The sequence below is a fragment of the Armigeres subalbatus genome, chromosome 2 (assembly GCF_024139115.2).
Source record: "Armigeres subalbatus isolate Guangzhou_Male chromosome 2, GZ_Asu_2, whole genome shotgun sequence".
In the NCBI taxonomy this organism is placed as follows: domain Eukaryota; kingdom Metazoa; phylum Arthropoda; class Insecta; order Diptera; family Culicidae; genus Armigeres; species Armigeres subalbatus.
The window spans coordinates 334,607,677-334,631,499 of record NC_085140.1 but is presented as its reverse complement, the minus strand read 5'-3'; the positions used below and the strand labels follow the sequence as shown (position 1 = coordinate 334,631,499).

At 42.4% G+C, this 23,823-nt stretch overlaps 1 protein-coding gene across 1 annotated transcript in view; it reads right to left on the bottom strand.

The window, feature by feature from the left end:
* Positions 1 to 15,286: 15,286 nt before the first annotated feature.
* The window catches only part of LOC134212799 (roundabout homolog 1-like), a 331,449-nt gene continuing 322,912 nt past the window's right edge, over positions 15,287 to 23,823 (bottom strand). Inside the window, exons 8-14 of the mRNA XM_062690970.1 lie at positions 21,556 to 21,687; positions 20,558 to 21,489; positions 20,376 to 20,495; positions 20,085 to 20,313; positions 19,929 to 20,024; positions 19,457 to 19,864; positions 15,287 to 18,330 (exon numbers count right to left, since the gene is read on the bottom strand). Of these exons, the coding sequence (XP_062546954.1) occupies positions 17,135 to 18,330; positions 19,457 to 19,864; positions 19,929 to 20,024; positions 20,085 to 20,313; positions 20,376 to 20,495; positions 20,558 to 21,489; positions 21,556 to 21,687 (3,113 nt within the window). The 3' untranslated portion in view covers positions 15,287 to 17,134. The remainder of the gene's footprint in view (positions 18,331 to 19,456; positions 19,865 to 19,928; positions 20,025 to 20,084; positions 20,314 to 20,375; positions 20,496 to 20,557; positions 21,490 to 21,555; positions 21,688 to 23,823) is intronic.

Genomic DNA, 23,823 nt, shown 5'->3' with positions numbered 1-23,823 from the left:
ATGTCCCTTATGCCAAATGACCCTCTATTTTAACGCTGTTCATAGTTATGCCAAAAGTTTATGGCGTTAAGAATTATTGCGCATACTGGGCAAACGCGTGCATGGCAAATAGATGATGACCAATTCTGGGGAATGGTACATTCTGGCGAATGGCTTTCTGGGGAATGGTGCATTCTGGCATACGACTTTCTGGGGAATAGTCCATTCTGGCATATTGATTCTGGCAAAAGGTCTTCTGGCAAATGACTTTCTGGCGAATGTCATACAACCATATCCTGGTGTTGATAATGTGTTTTATCAAGCTTAATAAGTGAGAAACTGGCCAGATACAAGCGATATTTTTTGACGTTGGACAACGTTTTATCTATAGGTACTGGCTGGTTCGTCTTTCGTTGGTTTTTAAAAAAAAATATACCTATGTCAATCAATTCAGAAACTCCCGATCAATTTGCCATTTTTATTGAAATGTCAGTTCTTGTCGAACCCAGTGAACATTTCAGAATCAACCTATCCCATTCACGTTGTTTCAACACGGACATCAGGACCAAAATTTCATATAAAGACTCCAATTAGCCTTGCGTGCAAAGGCGTAGATTTGTCAATTCGGGGATGGCTAGTCCGATTACCGGTCCAGTCTAGGATGTTTTCGGGTTGGATACATTCTCGACTCCTTGGGCATAGTGTATCCATTGTACTTGCCACACAAGTACAAAACATTACCGCATGGTGAATGAAGATTATAATCTATGGCGTCTGTAGCGGGCTCAGTGATGGCCGTCTGCATTCGCTTAAGCAGCATATTCAACTGTTTGACGGTAAATCATCGACTGGATCTGTTCGGCATCAGCAGGACTCAAGAGACAGAGTTTGGTTTTGTCGCTGTTAGTGAATGGAAATAGACACCACAACTGTAAACCCACTTGCCAGTGGTGAGTGATCATCCACCAGAAGAAAAGGTGCACTGGCGGCGCCATGGCTCTGGTAATGCCAGGGCTCCCGCATTTTTTTGGCTCAATTGATTCATTTATTATTTGGCGTCAGTAATAAGAATGACAATTGGGAGCGTTAATCAGTCAAACGATAAATCAATTTAAAAAATGTCAGACAATTTAAAATATAACAAGTTTTGTATTGCATTTTATCGTGTATAAAATGCAATGAAATCGTTTAGTTTTTTGAAAAGGTCTCTAAAAATTCTTTGGAATGTTTTTTAAAAAACTTTCAACTTTCAGACATTTCTTTGTAGATTCCCCAAGACAATCTTTTAAAAATTCAAAGAAGCAATTCTAAGAAAATTTCGAAAATTTCTTTGGGAATTCCTTTACAAATTCTTTAAGATTTTTTTCAGAGATTAATTTAGAATTTTGTCGTTAATTCCTGTGGGAACTATTCCCCAAGTTTTGTTGGAAGAATTATCCCGAGAATTTACTAAAGAATGAAATTCAAAATCCCTACTTTTGGAAGATTTTCTAAAGGAAATTTCGAAGGAATTTTGAGATCAAATAAGTAATTTTCCAATAATCCTAAAAGAATTTCTGAATGAATTTCAGAAGTGATACCCGAAAAAAATCTTAACGGAATATCCGAAGATCTCAAGGCTATTTCTAATTTAATTTTAGGAGGAATGTCTGATGGAATTTAAAAAAGGAATTCAATAGAATTCCTGAATGAAGTTCTGAAGAAATTTCGTTAGAACTTCAATACTTTTTTCCAAGAGTTTCCTAAGGGTTTTTTTTTTAAGAAATACTGGAATAATTTATTTAAGGAAATCCTGAAATATTTGCTGGAGCATTTTCGAAAAAAAGTTCGAAAGAACTCCTAAATCAATTTCAGCAGACACTTATAAAGCCATTTCTGACAGAAATCATGAAGAAATTTCCGAAGGAATTTTCCTAAGGGAATTTCGGATGAATTTCCGCAGGTATTTCCGAAGGATTTTTCGTAGGAATTTCGACCAAATTATCGAAGCAATTTCCAATGGAATACAAAGGATATTCCGAAGAAATTTTCAAAATAATTCGTTGACGAATTTTCGAAGAAATCTCGGAAGGAATTTCTGAAGATATTCTCAAGACGCAAGTATTCCTAAAGGATTTTCTGAAGGAATATCTTGATGTATTTGCAAGAGAATTTCTGAATTTATCCACCGGGTAGTTTGCTGAGAATTTACCGAAAGAAAAATTCTGAAGAAATTCTTAGATGCATTCACAGAGAAATTCAAGAATTTCTGAAATTCATCCAGAAGTTCCTTCGGAATTTTTTTTTTAGGAATTCGTTCGGAAACTCCTGGAAGAAATTCCAATTACGGGATCCGATGGTATGGAATTTTCGAAGGAATACCTGGAAGAATTTTCAAAAGTATTGGTAAAGGAATTCCAGAAAAAAATCTGTAAGGGTTGCTAAAAGAACTCTTAGACAATTTTCGAAGAATTCCTTAGGGATAGGCAGTTTTTGAAAGTATTTCTTTATTTATTTGCGGAGGATTTTTGAAAAATTTCTCTTAGGAGAGAGAAAAAAAAAATCACGATAAAATTCCTCAAGAAATTTCCGAAGGTACGCCTGAAGAATTTCTGGATGAGTAAACGAATTAATTCTTAAGGGAGGGTTTTCCGAACGAACTTTTTAATAAATCATGTAATATCACCTGAATGATTACTGAAGAAATTTCGGAAGCAACTCCTAAAGTAAATTCCTAAGGATTTCTTGAGAACATCCGAAGAAGTATGGTGATGGATCGACAGCAATCCCGATATTTTTGGTTTTGTTTGGCAAATCCTAAATCTAGTTTCAAACAATTCGTGGCGGAATTCTCGAAAAAGTTCCTTCAGATGTTGCTGGACAATTTATTGTAGAAATCTAAAAGAATATGAAATTCCAATAGGAATTTGTTTGGAATTCCATTGGAAAGTCTTTCTTTAAATTCTCCAGTAAATCCTTTAGAAATTATTTCTGGAATGCTTCCAAGAATAATTTAAAAAAATTCTTCCAGTAGCTCATTTGGATATTCCTCCAGGGATTATTTAGTTAAACCTCTAGAAAGGCGTTTGTAAATTTCCCCAGAATGTAAGATTCCTTCCAAAATTCATGCAAGAATTATTCTGGAAATTCGGTTGAAAAAAAATCAACCGGAAAATTATGGAAAATGCGAACAAAAAATCCTAAAGGAAAATTTCCTGAAGAAATTTCGTATGGAATGTCTAAAGAATTTTCGTGAAAATTCCCAACATAATTTCTAAATGAAATTTACGAAGGATTCCTAAAAAAAATCTAAAGGATTTTCTGAAGAGATTCCCGAAAGAATGCGCAAAAGACAATATCGAAGGCATATCTGAATGCTTAAAGCAGCGGTTCTCAATCTGGGGTACCAGGGGCCCAGTGCTGTAGTTGCGGGGGTCGGGGTTAGTCGGCGACTAACAAGCTTTATATTTTGCTTCGAGTTAATTTTTATTTTCAAAATTATAATTTAAATTTTCATAAAATGCTAGAGCAGTGTAACATTTATATTGTAACATTAGCTTACTTAATTTATGCAAGACGATGTGAAGCACTTTCCGTTTCCGGATATGATGTGATCCACAAAGAGGAATATTGAAATTATAGATGATTCCAAATGAACGAATTGTTTACATACAGAATTTTATGAAAAAATCATATTTGAATACCAATCTGCGCATCAAAAAAGCTTTCATAGTGTACATTTGAGCTCGAACATAACCTGTCGAGGCGTTTATACAAGTATTTATCAATCAGCACGAAGGCACCTGCAGTGAAAATATGAGTCCAAACGTAACCTGTCGAGGCGTTCATATTGGATCAAGTATATATCAAACAGCATTGATGCGTCTGAAGTGCAAATTGGAGTTCAAACGTGACCAGCATGGAGGCGCCTGCAGTAAAAATTTGAGTTCAAACATGACCTGACGCGATGAGAAAAATTCTTTGAATCTCCGACGCAGCGTCTGATAAGGCAAGTTGAAGAAGAAGATTGTTGATACCGTAACAAATAACCGCTGTAATCCTTCAATACTACCGTTCATACTGTAGTTCTTAGCATAGCGTTATTTGGAAGTGCCCTCGGCTGTACGTTGATATATTTTGTTCCAAAATATCGCTACAACTATTCGGCCTTGCGAAACAACTGTAACCAGTACGGCCCAAGCAATGTCACGGCGATTCCTTAGCAGCTCCAGATCGATAAGCCGATAGCAGATATTATAACTTGACTGGCGTAATGGACCTCTCCACGGTAGTCTACGCAGAGAAAATCGTAGGAAACGTCGTTGCATGGACTCATTTTGTTCTGCACCGTTCATTGGGATTCCGAACGGGGCGCAGCAATACTCCAGTATAGACCGCACCAGTGAGCAAAACAGATACTGCAGACAGTAAATGTCAGAAAATTCTTTGACCAAAGAAAGATAAAGCCCAGGGTTTTGGAAGCCTTGCCCACAACGTACGAGATGTGCATCTTGTACGTTAGTTGGAAATCCAAAATTACGCCCAAGTCTTTGACATGAGTTAGTCGTTCTATTCTAGTATTCGGGTGCGTGTAGGCCAAAATGGTAGCTCCAGGGCCTTATGGAGTTCCGAACACCATTCTCAAGGCATCAATCATTGCGAACATCTATGCAGAGATGTCTCCATGACTGTAGTAGTTTTCCCGATAGATGGGAAAAGGCAGATTGGTTGGTTCTGTTACCGAAAGCCGGGAAACCGTCCAATTAACATGACGGGCAAGTTGCTGGAGAGGATCAGAGGGTACGGGCGGCCTCGCAAGCAATCAGCTCAGGTTCCGTAAGGATAAGTCCACGTTTGACGTTGACAGCGTGGTAAAGACAGAAAACTGAGATAGCGTTCCAATGTAAAAGGCGAGGTATTCTATACATATATTCTTAGCTATTTCCAGAACCGTATACTATTATACGAGACCGATGCCAGTCAGAGAAGTGTTCCAATTAATGCAGCAGTACCGCAAGGCTCATTATTGGACCCGGTATTATGGAATATTATGTACGACGGACTTCTGAATCTAAAGTTCCCTTCTGATGTCAAGATCGTCGGCTTCGCCTATGACCTTAGAAGTCTACGGGGATTCAATTCTTGTGGCAGCATACGCGATCAACACACTGGCGGATTGGAAACTTTTCTAGTAAGAAAATTATTTTGAGCTTTTTAGTGGAATGTCTTCACTTGTCATAAGACGAGTTAATACAATCCCATTGAATTCAACCACTTAATTGTATCTTGATAGATACGTATTTCGACCTCAAATGTAAGGCCGTCTTCAGTGTCTCGTAGTCAAGAGTCGAGTCAAGTACGAGACACTGAAGACGGCCTTACATTTGAGCTCGAAATACGTATCTGTCAAGATACAATTAAGTGGTGGAATTCAATGAGATTGTATTAACTCGTCTTATGAAAAGTGAACTTTTCTAGTATTCTGCCCCCATTCAAAACCTCAGATTGGTCCTTGGCCACCGGAGATGTTCCGGGTTTTTCGAGGGTATGTTAATGCATTTTTTCTTCTGCTTGTCATTTTAAGTGACGTATACTTCCATCACGGCACGGCAAATGCTGGGTAAAGCGTACCATTGGTACTTCGCGTACCTGAAGGAATAAAATAGACCCCATCTCGCGGTCCTTAGCCTCTTACCCAGCAACTCCTATCTCTACCTCCCCGCGGTGCTGGCCGGGATACGAGCAACCTTAGGGAAGATCGGGTAACCAACCCCGGTGGGAACTATGGTCGTATGCTGACAGGGAAGGGGAGTTTGCTCCTCTCCGGAGGTGCAAATCTTATTGAGCGTCTGTTCTCCATGTCAGGATCGGCTCACAACAGCGTCTGTTCCCCATGTTAGGGGCGGCTGATCATCGTCCGAGTACCAGCGAGGGCAACTGTGCACCATGGTCCTCCGGAAATTTAGGGGGTTTGGTGTCAGGCCCTGCAAGCCAGCCTTTAAAAAATCATAAGCAACGAACAATCAACAAGAGAGTACGGACCGGAACCATCGGCGAAGACCACTGCGACGAAAAGGGAATAGCGATTGGAAACTCGGTTCGTGGAACTGCAAATCTCTCAACTTCATCGGGAGCACACGCATACTCGCCGATGTGCTCAAGGACCGTGGATTCGGCATCGTAGCGCTCCAGGAGGTTTGTTGGAAGGGATCAATGGTGCGAACGTTTAGAGGTAATCATACCATCTACCAGAGCTGCGGCAACACACACGAGCTGGGAACAGCTTTCATAGTGATGGGCGATATGCAAAGGCGTGTGATCGGGTGGTGGCCGATCAATGACAGAATGTGCAGGTTGAGGATCAAAGGCCGGTTCTTCAACTTCAGCATAATCAACGTCCATAGCCCACACTCCGGAAGCACTGATGATGATAAGGACGCATTCTACGCGCAGCTGGAACGTGAGTACGACAGCTGCCCAAGCCACGACGTCAAAATCATCATAGGAGATTTGAACGCTCAGGTTGGCCAAGAGGAGGAGTTTAGACCGACTATTGGAAAGTTCAGCGCTCACCGGCTGACGAACGAAAACGGCCTACGACTAATTGATTTCGCCGCCTCCAAGAATATGGCCATTCGCAGCACCTACTTCCAACACAGCCTCCCGTATCGGTACACCTGGAGATCGCCACTGCAGACAGAATCACAAATCGACCACGTTCTGATTGATGGACGGCACTTCTCCGACATTATCGACGTCAGGACATATCGTGGCGCTAACATCGACTCTGACCACTATCTGGTGATGGTTAAACTGCGCCCAAAACTATCCGTCATCAACAATGTTCGGTACCGACGACCGCCGCGGTACGACCTAGAGCGACTGAAGCAACCTGATGTCGCCACTGCATACGCGCAGCATCTCGAGGCAGCGTTGTCGGAAGAGGGTGAGCTCGATGGGGCCCCTCTTGAGGACTGCTGGAATACAGTCAAAGCAGCCATTAACGACGCAGCGGAGAACAACGTCGGGTATATGGGTCGAAGTCGACGGAACGATTGGTTCGACAAAGAGTGCAGACAGATTCTGGAGGAGAAGGACGCAGCGCGGGCGGTCGCGCTGCAGCAAGGTACCCGGCAGAACGTGGAACGTTATAGACGGAAGCGGAGACAGCAGACCCGCCTTTTTCAGGAGAAGAAACGCCGCCTGGAAGAAGCGGAGTGCGAGGAGATGGAACAGCTGTGCCGTTCTCAAGATACACGCAAGTTCTATCAGAAGCTCAACGCATCCCGCAAAGGCTTCGTGCCGCGAGCCGAAATGTGCCGGGATAAGGATGGGAGCATCTTGACGGACGAACGTGTGGTGATCGAAAGGTGGAAGCAGCACTACGAGGAACATCTGAATGGCGCTGAGAGTACAGGCAATGAAAGTCAAGGCAGCGGAGGAGATGACTACGTCAGTTCAGCGGACGATGGAAGCCAACCAGCCCCCACCTTGAGGGAAGTTAAGGATGCCATTCAACAGCTAAAGACCAATAAAGCAGCTGGTAAGGATGGTATCGGAGCTGAGCTCATCAAGATGGGCCCGGAAAAGCTGGCCACTTGCCTGCACAAACTGATAGTCAGAATCTGGGAAAACGAACAGCTACCGGAGGAGTGGAAGGAAGGGGTTATATGCCCCATCTACAAGAAAGGCGACAAACTGGAGTGTGAGAACTTTCGAGCGATCACCATCCTTAATGCCGCCTACAAAGTGATATCCCAGATCATCTTCCGTCGTCTGTCTGTCGTTGTGAACGAGTTCGTGGGAAGTTATCAAGCCGGCTTCGTTGACGGCCGCTCGACAACGGACCAGATCTTTACTGTACGGCAAATCCTTCAAAAATGCCGTGAATACCAGGTCCCAACGCACCATCTGTTCGTTGATTTCAAGGCGGCATACGACAGTATAGACCGCGTAGAGCTATGGAAAATTATGGACGAGAACAGCTTCCCTGGGAAGCTTACCAGACTGATCAAAGCAACGGTGGATGGTGTGCAAAACTGTGTGAAGATTTCGGGCGAACACTCCAGTTCGTTCGAATCGCGCCGGGGACTAAGACAAGGTAATGGACTTTCGTGCCTGTTGTTCAACATTGCGCTAGAAGGTGTCATGCGGAGAGCCGGGTGTAACAGCCGGGGTACGATTTTCAATAGATCCAGTAAATTTATTTGCTTCGCGGATGACATGGACATTGTCGGCCGAACATTTGCAAAGGTGGCAGAACTGTACACCCGCCTGAAACGTGAAGCAACAAAAGTTGGACTGGTGGTGAATGCGTCAAAGACAAAGTACATGCTTGTGGGCGGAACCGAGCACGACAGGGTCCGCCTGGGAAGCAGTGTTACGATAGACGGGGATACCTTCGAGGTGGTCGAGGAATTCGTCTACCTCGGATCCTTGCTAACGGCTGACAACAACGTTAGTCGTGAAATACGAAGGCGCATCATCTGTGGAAGTCGGGCCTACTACGGGCTCCAGAAGAAACTGCGGTCAAAAAAGATTCGCCACCGCACCAAATGTGTCATGTACAAGACGATAATAAGACCGGTTGGCCTCTACGGACATGAAACATGGACAATGCTCGAGGAGGACTTGCAAGCACTCGGAGTATTCGAGAGACGGGTGCTTAGGATCATCTTTGGCGGTGTTCAAGGAGACGGTATGTGGTGGCGAAGAATGAACCACGAGCTCGCCCAGCTCTACGGCGAACCCAGTATCCAGAAGGTAGCTAAAGCCGGAAGGGTACGATGGGCAGGGCATGTTGCAAGAATGCCGGACAGCAACCCTGCAAAGATGGTGTTCGCTTCCGATCCGGCAGGTACGAGACGACGTGGAGCGCAGCGAGCGAGATGGGCAGACCAGGTGCAGAACGACTTGGCGAGCGTGGGGCGTATTCGAGGATGGAGAGATGCGGCCTCGAACCGTGTATTGTGGCGTCAAATTGTTGATTCAGTGTTATCTGTATAGATGTAGACTAAATAAATGAATACTTCCATCATGTTTTATCCGTTCCTCAGAAACTAGAACTAGTATGCTGACCAATGCTGGCTGATCGAAAATCCGTAAGGTATACGCAGAAATATGGCCATTTCCAAACGGTCGTCTTTATCCTTTGCTTTCATTGCAGGTCGAGATACGCTCGACTTCCGCTTTGCCCTACTGACCAGCTGCCATGGATTTTCGGTCCCATGTGCCCATGGCACCGGCCGGCTGGTACCCTCTTCTGGCCCGGCGACTTGCGTCTGGTAGGCCCCTTTCGCCTTTTTGGGCCGAGAAGTCGCCTTTTTGGGTCGACGCCCTATGTATCCCAATCTGTTTACAACAATAGATCAACTTAATGGTCGCAGTGGTTAAAATCCCAATAAAAAAAATCCCAATCTGTTCTTCCAGACAACGTTTACCCTTTATGGTCGCACGTCGTTTGGCTTTGCTCTGAGCGCCTTCGCCGGATTGCTGCCTTAGCTGTTCTCGATGATATTATCGAGATGCTCGGCCTCCACCCACATCCAATAGTCACTTGCCGAGCGTGTTTTTAAGGCTACACCCCATCACTACTGGGGAAACTCTGGGGGTATTAATTAATTATTAATTTTTGAATCACTCATTATCGTTAGGTAGAATTAATTTTTGAATCACTCATTATTGTTAGGCCCCCCATGTGGCTGTCGTCGAATCCTACTGGAGTAGTCGCCCTCAAAGATCCCATAATTATCTTTGCATGCCTATCGGTATGCAAGGTGTTCATGCATTGGTTTACACCAGGCCTGCCCAACCTTTTCAAGCAACGGGCCAATTTTCAAAATGGCCACTTGCGTGCGGGCCAGACAATATTCGGTACATTTTTTATACATTTTCAAAATAACCAAAATAAAATATATTTTTTCCCGAATGGCATTTAGTTTTACAGAATGGTTAAAATTGTTTAAAAGAAAAACTAAGCATGAATTAAATCCTGTTTGAAAATTTTTTTATGTGTGCTTCTTTTCTTTCTCTTTTTATATGGAATTGTTGGCTTCTTTCCAGAGTTCAGTGCGTGATTTCTCTTGTTTCGGACTGCAGAACGATCGCGCGATCGGCCGAAATATTTGGTCTACATTGCGCGGCCGGTAATAAAAATCAGTTCAGTGCGTGATTTCTCTTGTTTCGGACTGAAGAACGATCGCGCGATCGGCCGAAATATTTGTTCTGCATTGCGCGGCCGGTAATAAGCGTAGCTATCGAACAAGTAAGTGCAGTGCGTGTTTTAGTCGTCGGGAAAGAAATAAAGTATCTATCTTGTGTTCGGTGGCTCATGCGCATGTCGCGCGCGGTCGAAAAAAGCGAGTTCTTCAATAGTTTGCTGTAGCCATCGAACAAGTGAGTACAGATTGCTGCGCTTCCGTGCGGTCGTCCCAAACGCGAATCTCCTTAGCTTTCATATGCCACCGGGCGTGCATGTTTTTTAACTTTTAAATCGTATTAGTGTCATTTCCCATCCCATCACGGGGATGACAAGCTACGCCATCTTTGTCACATCTTTTCTAAGTCACCAATACACTGCGAATGCAACATAAACAATTACGAGGGTGAACATGATATAAAACGAACAAAAGCATAGACAGTGCCTTGTGAAAGTAGCATTCTGAAGAAATGAGCAAATAAGTTGAACATTCTTAAGTTTAAAGCAAGGAATCGAGTGTAAAATAGTTTTGATTTATAGTTTGTTCCTTTTTCCCCTATTAAATCATGATTGTATCATGTTGCATTATTAAGTGGCATGGGCGTTTTGCATCATATTCTCCTGTAAAAACGAAAACATTCAAAATTCGCGCACATACTATTGCAAAATAAATCAGTATTGGGGTAATTTGACACTGGGGGATAAATTTATCACCCAAAAAAGAACGAACAGGCAAACCTGTCAAAATCCATAGTAAAAAAATTGGATGTCGCTCCTCTGCATCCCATAGATCGCATTGCTTACCAAAGTGAATCAAGATAAATTATCCTTTGTAACTAAGACGATATCCTATCCCAAGACAATCGTGGATATGCAGAGGTATACTCGGTCTCTAGTAGCAACGATAGTCTGACTAACAATCCTTCCATTCCTATAAGACCGTAAGGACGTGGCCGGCGTCGTTATTGATTTTAAATATTTGAGCTCCCGAAACGTGTACATTGAGAATGGGTAGCTAATCCCAAGCCCCATTCATTGTGTTCTCTGTACAATTTCGCAAGTTCAATCAATCACGGAGTAGCAACTACGAATTGTGCGGTCATAATGCTCATGCTCATGCTCATGGAATTGTTGGCTTCTTTCCAATGCTCGACGCATATTGATTTCGCAATCGGTGATCGATTTTCGCAAGCGAGATAATGAAGATCAACAATTACTTTTTACTGCTTTCATTCTTGATAAGAGTTGTTCACACAGATATGATTTCTGGAGAGAGAAAATATCTTACGAAAGATATGTCTTTCTGAAATTTAGATTTGAGCACGTTGCTGCATTGGAGGTCAATTATTTCCATTTGAAACATTCTAAGTACGTTATTCAAACCAGTGAACGGTGTTGAGGAACTGTGTTCTCAAAAATAAGCGAATAGGTTTGAAAATTTCTGTTCGTAGGTTTCGACTGTTTTCTACCGGAATTTGAGAAATGTATCCGTTTTCGACAATCAATTGTGCCAAATTGTTTCAATTTTATTTCAATAGTTTGCATGTTGGATAATAAAGGTTCGATGTGTTGATCCTTGATTTGCAGCTTTATGTTCATGTTATTGAGATGATTGGTGACATCTACTATAAATCTCAGTAATTCATTCATTCAGGATCATGCAGCTTGGGCATTGGATTTGCTTTATCTTGTAAAAATGGTGTAATTTCCTTTCGAAGAGAATAAAATCTCTCAAGCAAGGTACCACGGGATAGCCAACGAACTTCACAATAACACAGCAAATCACTTCCATTTCCCTCAACATAATTTGGAATTAGTGGTGGTTAAGTTTCCTCGCATAGGTAAAGTTGATTTTTCTAATAACTAGCGTCGCTGCATCACGAATATTAATAGTTTTTGCACATATACATTTTTTGGTAAAAAAATGCAATGTGCAAAGATTTATCATAGAATAACTTTTGTTTCTTATTAACAATCGTATAACAAAATACAAATTGCTTTAATTTTCAAGTGTCACAACGCTTGTGTTCTTTCCCGTCATCGCCGCGCCGGTGCCTCATATGTGTTTAGGCCTTAAGTTTCCCAAGAGAAGTTGAAGCTCCTTCATACGGGTTTTAACAGCTTTCCTCAGGTATATACCTGAAGTAGTTGTTACCTTTATTAAGATCAAAACTGCTGATTCCTTTGTAATCTAAAGATGATTCTCTGTCTTGGAAATCTCTCATCAGTTTTGTTAAAATCTCATTAACAGCAAAACTGGCCCAGATTTAATTCTTATAATTAGTAATAACCTTCAGAAGGAGCTTTTCGAGTCAGATAGAAAGGCTTTCGGGCCGCATATGAAGTATTTTTTCTTACACGCCGCGGGCCACAAAAAAATGGAGCCAAGGGCCGCATCCGGCCCGCGGGCCGTACGTTGGGCAGCCCTGGTTTACACCTACATGTTCAGAGCCAGATCAGCGCAAGTCAGGAAACGGCATCTGAGCCTACTCCCACCCAGCAGCAAAAGCTTGGTGCCAGGATTAGACAGCGTGCTACAAGGCTCGCCACGGACGGGCGGAAGACAGGCTAGTCATTAGCCCACTCGCCGATTCAAGTCAGGGTCACCTGGCTCTACTAAAAGAGTAGAATGTCCGACTGCCAGCCTTCGCTTTCACAATATTACAAAATCCAATTACTATTATTGCGCTATCTTGTCGTTAACACGCGGCCAGAATGCCATAATCAGGACTTCACTGGTATTGATCCTGATATGTGCCAATTGACACTCCATGGGCCCCTGCACCTAGGAGTATGGCAACTACAAAACATCTCCAACCCACCATCTGATGTGTTGCTCAATCTTTCAGTACCTGGGTCTTTATTTATGATTTGTGGTTGTAGATTTCATTTTGGTCATGGAAGGCGCTTTATGACGTTCTCACTTTCTGCGGAGTCCGAAAACCATTTTCAATTTTTCCCGTATTGGAGTTATTTTTTAGTGTGCGCCCCCTCTATTGCCTATGTGTGGTAACGCCGACTAACTAGCTTTTAGTTCACAACTACAGCACTGCCAGGGGGTACCTCGGAAAAAATGCGTAATAGCGGATGCATTACAAATAAAAAAAACATATTGATGAAGTTTTGATTTTTTTTTTATTCTAATACTTATTGGCCAAATATGGCGATCAGTAAATCAAAGACTTTTGAATCCAGTTCACCCCAACCAGTACAGTGTGTGAAAGACTGTGGGATAGAAGATCAAAAGGACAGAACGTCGTGTTCAATGTATTCTACTTCTACCTGATCGAGCCAAAATGTTGATTAATATTCTTCTGAACCTAAAACTAGAATCTAAAGGTTCGAGAAAGAGTAAAGGGAACTCTAGAACTCTATTTTTTTTCAATATTTTCATTACTGATGCAAGGTACGAAAATGAAGCTATGCCTAACTTCCCAAAACAAATAAAATTTGTGTGAGCAAAGAAAGCACATTGTAAGTATACTTGTAGTGAAAAGAGTTTCATGGCCCGGGTATCCCAGGATTTTCGATAATTAAAAAATAATTTCCCGGGAAACGGGAAATTTCGAATTAACCAAAATCCCGGGATCTACCGAGATGGAAACTTTAGCTCGGAAGCCTCCTTTCAAGAGGCTCGGAATTTCGAAAGGGTTGGCTCTCAAGAAAAGGTTGATCAATTTGTTTTTACTTCTGTTGGCTTTGTTCACTACGATAAAATAGTTCATGAAATTTAATGTTTCATTCGCTCAAGTGTTTTTAGGGACCGTATTAAAAAAAATATATCCTGAAACTATGTGTTGAATTACCCTCGTTTCGGGTCCTTCTCGAGAGAAGGATACTACCCTTTTCAAGCTGTGAAAAGTATATTTGTTATTTATTAGTGATAGCATTTTATAATTCACTAGTCGACTGCCCTAGCGAAATTTCCATACGAATCTTTATTCTAGTTTTTCGCGATTTACTCAACCCTGCTCGTGATTTTCACATTAGGAAATATCGTATAAACCCGTCGGAAACTACAACGAACATATCTGCTGAAGGAATAAAGAAAATCCATCCAGCCGTTTTCGAGTTATGCGGATACGAACACAGACCATTTCATTTTTATATATAGAGATATAATTACTTACGTTAAGGTGTCCAAAGTTATCAATTTTATTCAACAACTAGCGAAAGAAACCCAGCTTTGCCCGGGTGGTGAAAATGTCATAATGAACTATTTGCAGCACCGCACTCTAGATCAATTTACGTGCGTTTGTTTTTTTTCTCAACAGCTGACCCAAAATAGTATTCTAATGATTTTTTACATTTCCCCGTTAAATTCATTAAATTTTTGTATATACAAACTTGTATATACAAGCGGTTCTCAAAACGAATCAATTAGGGGAAAAATCGGTCAACCCGTTCGCGAGTTAAATCGTCAGGAAGGAAATCACAACTCATTTTTATTATATAGAAGATTACCGATTTGATTTACAATCAAAAATTTTAATGTGCTTCGATTGCTGCTACAATTTTGACTGACTCTAACGCATTTGAATGCCATTTAATAATTACCAATTTTGGTAACCGACATGTGATAAAGGCAGTGCAGTCAGTATCAGCAACACTATATTTCGCGGAACGGCAAGTTCATAATCATCGCTACAAGTCGAACTGATGATTTCATAACTTCCGTGAAGTGATTTGTCACATTACGTCAATTAAAGCATTTTAAATACTTAAAATGGGAGTCCATAAACCACCGCTAATTAAAACTTTCTCTCATTTCGGTTTGCCAACGACACTTTCCCCGCGACACCCTCACTCCACTGAATGCAACTCGAATGTATTAAATAATGGTGATTTGTTGTCCAATGAACCGATAAATGGAGTGTTAAATTAAAATTGATCACCGACTTCCGCTCCTACCAAACCCGACCGAGCCGAGAGGTAACTAACGAGAAGGCACGCCAAAAAACCACATTTGACATGGTCAGAAGGATCCTTTCCGGTTTTAGGGAGGGTACTAATGGAACACTGGAACCGGACTGCGGTAATCGGAACAAAAACCGCACATTAATTCTTCGCTGTAATTGGATTCCGCGTGAGGGAGTAGTTCGGACAAAAATGAATGATGCAATATTGACGTACTTTTGATTTTCCAGTTTACAGTTTTTATTCACCCATCTATGATACAGCTTATTTGGAACGTAACCTACAACCTAGATAGGCGTTCGTCGTCGAGGAGTCTAATTCAGGGTTTTGCAGCTCGCTTTACGAATTAATATATACAATGCGGCACAAGCTGTTGAGTAACTGATTTCGGTATTTCGTTCTGCAACAATACACTGACTTATTACCACTTTAGTTTTAACTTACGGACGGTAATCATACATTTACACGGGTTCTGTCAGTAGGTCAGGGTTTGCCGTAAAGCTATCAACAGTGCAAGCAGCCAGATGACTTTTATTTTATTTATAACTAACTACATTTAAGTAGGTTTCCACTTTTATTCAGTTACAACGTAGCATTCCAGAGTAGGTTCTGTTTCACCGCTTTTCAAATATGTAGTTTTATTGTTAACCTTTGCGTAAAATTAAAACAAAATAGACAAATCGCTCACTTCCATCATTCCGTTTTCTTTGCTACGTTTTAACAAATGCTAGTCAATAATTTTGTTTAACTATATTTTAATTACAATCTTCTGTTGGCTCGAAACCGAAATTCAGACCAGTTTTTTTTCACTTATCATAGTTTAAGCGCGTTACATACGTACAAAAGTAGGATAGCTGAACATGAGATTCATTCAATTGTTGGTAGTTGATTGTTTTGGCAATAGTTTGGTTTTTCAATAAGCAATTTTATGGTTTCAATTATGCGTTTGTTCATCATAACAATTATTCTTGCAGGGCTGATACTTTTCGAACATATGCAATTTTATAATGGACTGATTAAATACGTTTGATATGATTTATTTATAGGAAGCTGGGTGGTCGGGTGAGAACATAGACTTTGTAGCTATTAAAACAAGATTTCAAAAGAGATATATGGCTTCAAACCCCAATTGTAAACGATCGTTATTGAAGAAATCAAAATTATGTATGTTCTTAAACATAAAGTTGTTTGCTACATCAATGACAATTTGTTTCAAAGTTATCTTATTAGAACTGAATCAATTGTATTCATAAACATAAAAATGTTGCTTCAATCAAATTACATCCTCAACCTTAGGCCACTACTTAAAATATCCGTAAAGCTTCCATTTTCTACCGAACCAAACAATGCCGCATATGTAATCATCCCAATCGGTAGTCCTTCACACTGATCAGTCTTGATTTATCGTCAACCGTCAACCCATGTCGAGTTTATTTTCGAATTTCCAGCCCGTTGCGGACAAACTTATCACTTTGTCCAGTCGAAGTTGGGCATGCATTCGACCACACACACGCGCACACACATCAATGACTCGCTCCAAATCAGAGCCGGAAAAAGTCGAACAGCCAAATGGCATCCATTATTTACAGGTGGAAAAGTCAAAGAAAACAACACAACATCAGCAGTTACACAGTGGGGTGATTTATAATGAGGTGGTCAAAATGCGAGTAAACTCATTAGATTTAACTGTGAGCCGTTTACATTTTACCGTTTGTATTTGTTGAACACTCAAACACACAAGCACTCCACTGTGCTCAGCTGCCTTTCCTGCTATTGAACCTTACCTATCTACTCATTACACATTTACAACACCTGCCTGCGGGCGGCCACTCACTGCCCACAGATCGATGCTCAACCATCTCGCAGTCATATGGGCGAAACGTCCTATCGTAAGGGGAGGAACACAAAGCAAACACCAACGATTTAGCATATATCACACTCAGTCTTGTTGCTCAACGTCCATTCTGCGTGGCTGTCGCTTCTTTCACGTCCGTGCTGGCGTCGTCAGAATAAGTTATTATAAATAGTCAACCCAAAGCCCGGCGAACCTGGCCGGCGTACTCAAACGCCATCACCGTACTCCGAGGCGGACCGATAGCTAATGACGCTGCGGTTGCCGGTCGGATGGTAAACGGCCTCACCTTCCCCGGTTCCTGCCGACGACGACAACGACTGTGACTTCCCCGCCGAGGGCTCCGGGCCCGTCGCCGCATTCTGGTAGATATTGGCCAGATGACCATTCCAACTGCCGCTGCTGTTCGGATTCGTTTCGCCTATCTTTATGTACAACTGCTCTTTCGCTCCTAAATTATTGAGCGAGGACATTTTCTTCTTGTGATTCTGCTGCTGCTGCTGATGCGACGACGGCTGGTGCTGTTGATTACCATATTCATTTCCAGCATCCAGCCCCCCGTTGCTATTGTTGGTGCCAAAGCTTATCCTCAGATTATTGATTGGAGGTCGAGCTAATTTGAGGCGATTTTTCCTTATCGTCCCGAAGGGAGTGTGCGGCACGGAGTGACTCGGGTGGAAGATTTTCGTCGTTTCGGATCTTCCACTGCCGATGCCGCTGCTGCTACTACTGCTGGCACTGCTTCCGCTGTGGTTCGGCACCAATTGATAACCTCCATTACCAACGGCCACTGGACTGCTATTGTTGTTGTTGCTGTTGCTGTTATTGGCGTTTAGCGATGCCAGCTTGTTCTCGGTGATATTGATTTTCTCGCCCGGATTGAAATATGACTCCGAGTACACGTTGCGACCGTAGCCGACCGAACCTGGACCAACGTTGCCCGTCCCATTAACTGGGTAGGGCTCAGTGTTGTAGTACATGCTCCCGTAGCCGGACTGCTGGTGATGGAGATTGTCCAAGGTATTGGCCCCGCTGCCAGAGGTTGTAATAAATCTTGAGTTGCCTATGAGAGTGGTCGTCGCGTACGGAGCCGGCGAACGAGTTCCACTGTACTCCGACGGGGCTTTGCTGCCGTTATCGCCCAAGGTGTTGTTGTTTTGCGCGCTCGGTTGGAACGACGACACCTCGGCGTAATCGCTTGGGTATTCGCTGTAATCGATTCCCACATACCGATTGTGAGTGTTTTGATCCACTGGAAGGGTGGATGCCGTGCAGACCGGAGCGTAATCTTGGATGTGGTCTTTCGGACGGGGTGGACGCCACAGGATGCCGGATGGGTCGGTCCAGTAGCCGTCATTGTTTTGCGGGAGGGAAGGGAACTTGAGGACTCCGTTTCCGTGATGGCCTGTGGATGGAGGTAACATACAAGATTGTTTATATTGGTGCATTATTTAAAAAAAAATCTACTATTAAAAAGGAAAAAAGGAAAGGAAAACTCTTTTTCAAAAGGAAATTGCATTTAAGGAATAATTTGTCCAAATTCAATATGAGTAAACTTTTCAGAAATCCTGAACCAGCTATAAAAACTCTGAAACCAAAAATTGAGAAATAAGAGTTAGTTTTTTTTCGGAATTTTAATTCATTTCTCAAGAACCGATGCAATTTTTTCGGGAGCTCGGGCAGAATTATTCGAAATTTCGGAAAAATCCTTTCCAGGATTTCGGAAAATCCTTTCCAGGATTTCGGAAAATCCTTTCCAGGATTTCGGAAAATCCTTTCCAGGATTTCGGAAAATCCTTTCCAGGATTTCGGAAAATCCTTTCCAGGATTTCGGAAAATCCTTTCCAGGATTTCGGAAAATCCTTTCCAGGATTTCGGAAAATCCTTTCCAGGATTTCGGAAAATCCTTTCCAGGATTTCGGAAAATCCTTTCCAGGATTTCGGAAAATCCTTTCCAGGATTTCGGAAAATCCTTTCCAGGATTTCGGAAAATCCTTTCCAGGATTTCGGAAAAATCCTTTCCAGGATTTCGGAAAATCCTTTCCAGGATTTCGGAAAATCCTTTCCAGGATTTCGGAAAATCCTTTCCAGGATTTCGGAAAATCCTTTCCAGGATTTCGGAAAATCCTTTCCAGGATTTCGGAAAATCCTTTCCAGGATTTCGGAAAATCCTTTCCAGGATTTCGGAAAATCCTTTCCAGGATTTCGGAAAATCCTTTCCAGGATTTCGGAAAATCCTTTCCAGGATTTCGGAAAATCCTTTCCAGGATTTCGGAAAATCCTTTCCAGGATTTCGGAAAATCCTTTCCAGGATTTCGGAAAATCCTTTCCAGGATTTCGGAAATTTTTTTCCAGGATTTCGGAAAATCTTTTCCAGGATTTCGGAAAATCCTTTCCAGGATTTCGGAAAATCCTTTCCAGATAATAATCCTTTGAACCTGATAATAGTATTGTAAAGTTTCTTTTGAGATTTGTTGAATAAATTTAGATCAAGGTTTGAATTATTTCATCCTTAATCCTGTATCACTTACCTCTCAAAGCGACCAGCGCTGACTGCTTCATGAGCATCTGCTTCCGCTTAACGAAAACCATTGCACCGAACGACAGCATCATAAGCGCCAGAATCGTTCCCAGCACGGCAATGAACCACGGTTTCGTCAGTATGTCATCGGCATTGTCGTGATTGATCGGATAGCGATGCGATGTCTGATCCAGCTGCTTCGTAACCGGATCTAGACGAAGCGTGGCCGGACTGCTAAATGGACCCATTCCGGCTGCGGTTGCGGCAGCGATGCTCACAGTGTAGGTCACCCCTTCGGTTAGGTTCGCGAGCAGCAGGTTCGGTGAGGTGGCATCGATCGTTACGTTGCTGAGGATCTTGGTGTAATTGGAACGGATGTCAACTCCGCGGACGATAACGTGGTAGGTTTGAAGGTTTCCTGTTGGTGAGTGTGACGATGTTAAAGGCTGATTCAATTTCGGGGTTGAACAATGAACACTCACCGTTAATGGATCCTAAAGGAGGTGCTTTCCACTTCAAGTAGACGGCCGATGAGTTTAGCAAAAGAGCTTCCATACCCGTTGGTGGTGCCGAAGGAACTGTTGAATTACAAAATTCTGTTAGAATTGACGTATTAATCAGAGCATGGTTTGATTTACCATCTTCAATGGTCCGCGAAATTCGTGAGTTGGATGGTTTTCCTTCCACCGTTTTGTAGAAAGGAACGATGAAAAATTCGTACTCCGTAAATTTGCGTAAATCCGTTACCGTGCAGGAAGAAACACTTCCAGCATTCAAAACGGTTAGCACTTTGTAGGAACGCTCGGAGTCCTCTTCCAAATTGCGAGCGTAGATGTAGAATCCGTCGACGTATTTGCCGTCGATGATCTAAATTAGTTCAAGTTTCGAATATAATTCCACGTTTCACTACAAATCACAGAGCATCTTACCTCCCAAACAAGCTTCGTAGTCGTTGAATCTACTGAAGTGGCGTTTACCAACTCTACAACATCTCCGGAGAGCAAAGTAGCTCGTATTTCACTCATGTCCAAACCAGAGTTCTGCTCATTCTGGAAATATGAAAAGGTTCGTTCGATACAAGTAACTAAATTTTTATTTATGAATAACTCACCACTCCAACGAGTATCGGCTCGGACAGCGGGCTAGGTGGAGAAATCCCATGCCAATTTTCCGCACGAACCACGAAGTAGTAAGTGACACCCGGAACTAGTCCCTTTTGAGTATAGCTTGTGTCTTTCATCTTGCTCGCCATTTCCTGCCACCCATCAGTAACGTTTCGTCCGAACATTTCCACTGTGAACCCAACCATACTGGAGGCACCCAACGCGTTACTTGGAACCCACGAGATAGTCACCGAGCTTTCGGAAACATCAGTTACTTGTGGTTTGCCAGGTGGTCCTGGAAATGTTGACGCTTCAGGTGCCCGGAAGAACTTGATGTTGGGATTTGTCGGAGCGTCGAGCTTCAGCGACGCACTCCACGTCGATTTGCCGGATTTACTGCTGGCCACGCAAGTGTACAGTCCACTGTCATCATTTTTGCTCAAGTCCGATATTGTCAACGTTCCCGAATCGGTGATGTTGATCCTGGATGAAGTCAATACAGGTATGCCGTCCCTATACCACGAAATTACCGGCGTTGGAACGCCAGCAGCCTTACAGGGCAAGATGGCTACGGACTTGACCGGCAGTGTCTGGTTAACGGGACCTTGCAGAATCAACGGCGGAGGTCGATCGTCCTGCAAATTCACACTGAGCACCACCCGCGTACTAACGCTTCCAACTGTGTTCACGGCACTACACAGAATCACTTTCGCATTGTCAATTCGATCGATTTTGGACACCGACAGTATGCTGGTACCGTCGGCGTTTTCCGTCACTTCAATTCCACCGTAGCGCGTTCCCGGAAACAGCAGAGTACGGTTGCCCTCCAGAGACCAAAACAGCGTGGGTGCAGGGTGTCCCGTTGCTTGACATTCGAAGAGGGCTTCCGAGCCCAGTTCAGCGATTTGGTTCATTGGTCGAACGGTGAAACTCGGTGGAGCTGTTTGGCATGAAGTTTAAGGTGAAATACAATTGGGCGATGGTTAGAGAAGATTGCAATACTCACAGTGAACGATCAAACTTCCGGAGGCGGTAATTGACCCGACAGCATTGTCCGCCTCGCAACTGTACTCGCCCATGTCCTCGATGGTGATACTGTCGATCTGGAGACTGCGGTCCTCCAGCACATGAACTCGCTCTGTTGGTAGAAGGGAAGTGCAATGTAGAGATGTTAATGGTTTCCTAGTATCTTACTAGCAGTAATAAATTCCAAAAAGTCGGAATCTATTATTGTCAGGAGGATTTTTGTCGACCGAATTTTATGAAATTTGGCCACAATATTCTTTGATATGCAAAGAATGATTAGGCCAAATTTGAGCATAATCAGTCATAAAAACCCTGATAATAATAGAACAAAACCTGCCAAAGCCGCCATTCCCCCTAGTAAACAAAAAGTTTATTCATATATTCGGTGTGTAATCATAGAGAGTATGGCAATGTATGACGCGAACCAGATAAATTATAATGGGCTGTCACAAATAACGTAACGCAAATTGTAATTATAATGTATCAGCCTTCACTCTGGCCGACACCGTCCTCCCATATACACTTAAGTTAGGTGAAGACCTACCAAGCCTTCACCGTTAACATGTGCTAGACCACATAGTACATCGGTTCCCAACCACAAGCATGCGCTGGGCTTAACCAGTACCACAAGTCTCGGATACATTAAAAGAAAAGAGAGTTGACAGGAAAGGGAAAGATTAGTGGAGAAAAGTTGCATTTGCTGAAACGAGACAAATTACGTAACGCAAATTCGAGAAATTCGAGATTATTTGATAACTTCGATGTGTAGCAAATCTTTCCTCTACAAAGTTTTCTTTTTTCAATTTGAATACAGGAAAAATACTAATTGTTGGCAATCTTAGCCTTTCGCTCAATTAGTTATAGTTATAACTTTCGCTTAGATGGCAATAACATCCAAACAACGAAGTAGAACTCTGTTAAAAGGAGTATTCCATTCCCCAGACAAGGTGTCTTTCTCAGCATAGCCATCAGTCCAAATGACAGTGTCAAAGCAGAAATTGCGTATAATGCTAAAACACTTGGCTCGTGAGCTGTAGAAGGTCGGCGTGAGCGTGGCATCAATCCAGGAGATGACTCAAAACGTATTGCGAACGGTGGATTTTATCGCAAGCTCTTCCTTCAAGTACCACATCTACTATAACGGCGGTAACAGAGTAGAACGTGAAGTTGGCTTCATGGTGATCAGGAAGAACATGAGGCGAGTTATCCGGCGGAAGCCGACAGTGTTGTTCGACACTTTGTCAAAGAATTCTGCTCATTAATTTTATATCATCTACCTAAATAATTTTAGCTCAGTAGATGCAACTGATAGGGAGATATTTGCATTTTCAAATATGTCATGTAGAACTGCACGCCGGAGCCATAAGAGCGCGCGCGCTGAAAATGCTCTAGAGAGAGAAAACTCCAAAGTATTTTCAATGAACGCTTTTATGTGGCTATGCATTTCATTTGACTATTTGACATGACATTTAAAAAATTCAAACATACCTCTATTAGTTGCGCTTATTGAAATAAAAGTATTGTACCGCTCATAAAAAAATCTACTCATCCGCTTATTGTTAATCGCAACAAGAATTGTCGGTTCAATTAAAGTTAATTGCTTATTTCCGGGGATTAAACCACCCGACTTGGACATTAGTTTACAATGTTGTGAAAACTCATATGTGAATATGTACGTTATGTGGATGATATTGATTTGGAAAATGTATTGGAGGTAACCACTTTCCCTTCGATGGGACTCGAACCCATGACCCTACAGTACGCTAGACTGGTGCTTTAACCAACTAAGCTATGAGCCGCTAGGTTGCGAAGACCGACGAAGGTCCTTCGTAGCTTAGTTGGTTAAAGCACCAGTCTAGCGTACTGTAGGGTCATGGGTTCGAGTTCCATCGAAGGGAAAGTGGTTACCTCCAATACATTTTCCAAACCAATATCATCCACATAACGTACATATTCACATATGAGTTTTCACAACATTGTAAACTAAGAATTGTCGCCTAAGAAAAATATACCCCCAGAAAAAAACTACTTTGATATTTTTTGAAAATTTGGCCGCCACATGGTAGATTGTGGCGATGAATGCTTTGATAGCACGTGCTAATTGTACTGCGCATAAATTTTTCACATCTATGAGGGCCTTGGAAAATGATCACGATGTTGTCATTTTGTTTGCAAGACACAATATAGGTATATTCGTTTAGTTCGATGGTGTAAAATCAAAGTGCAGATTTTTTTTGTGTAGTAGGTA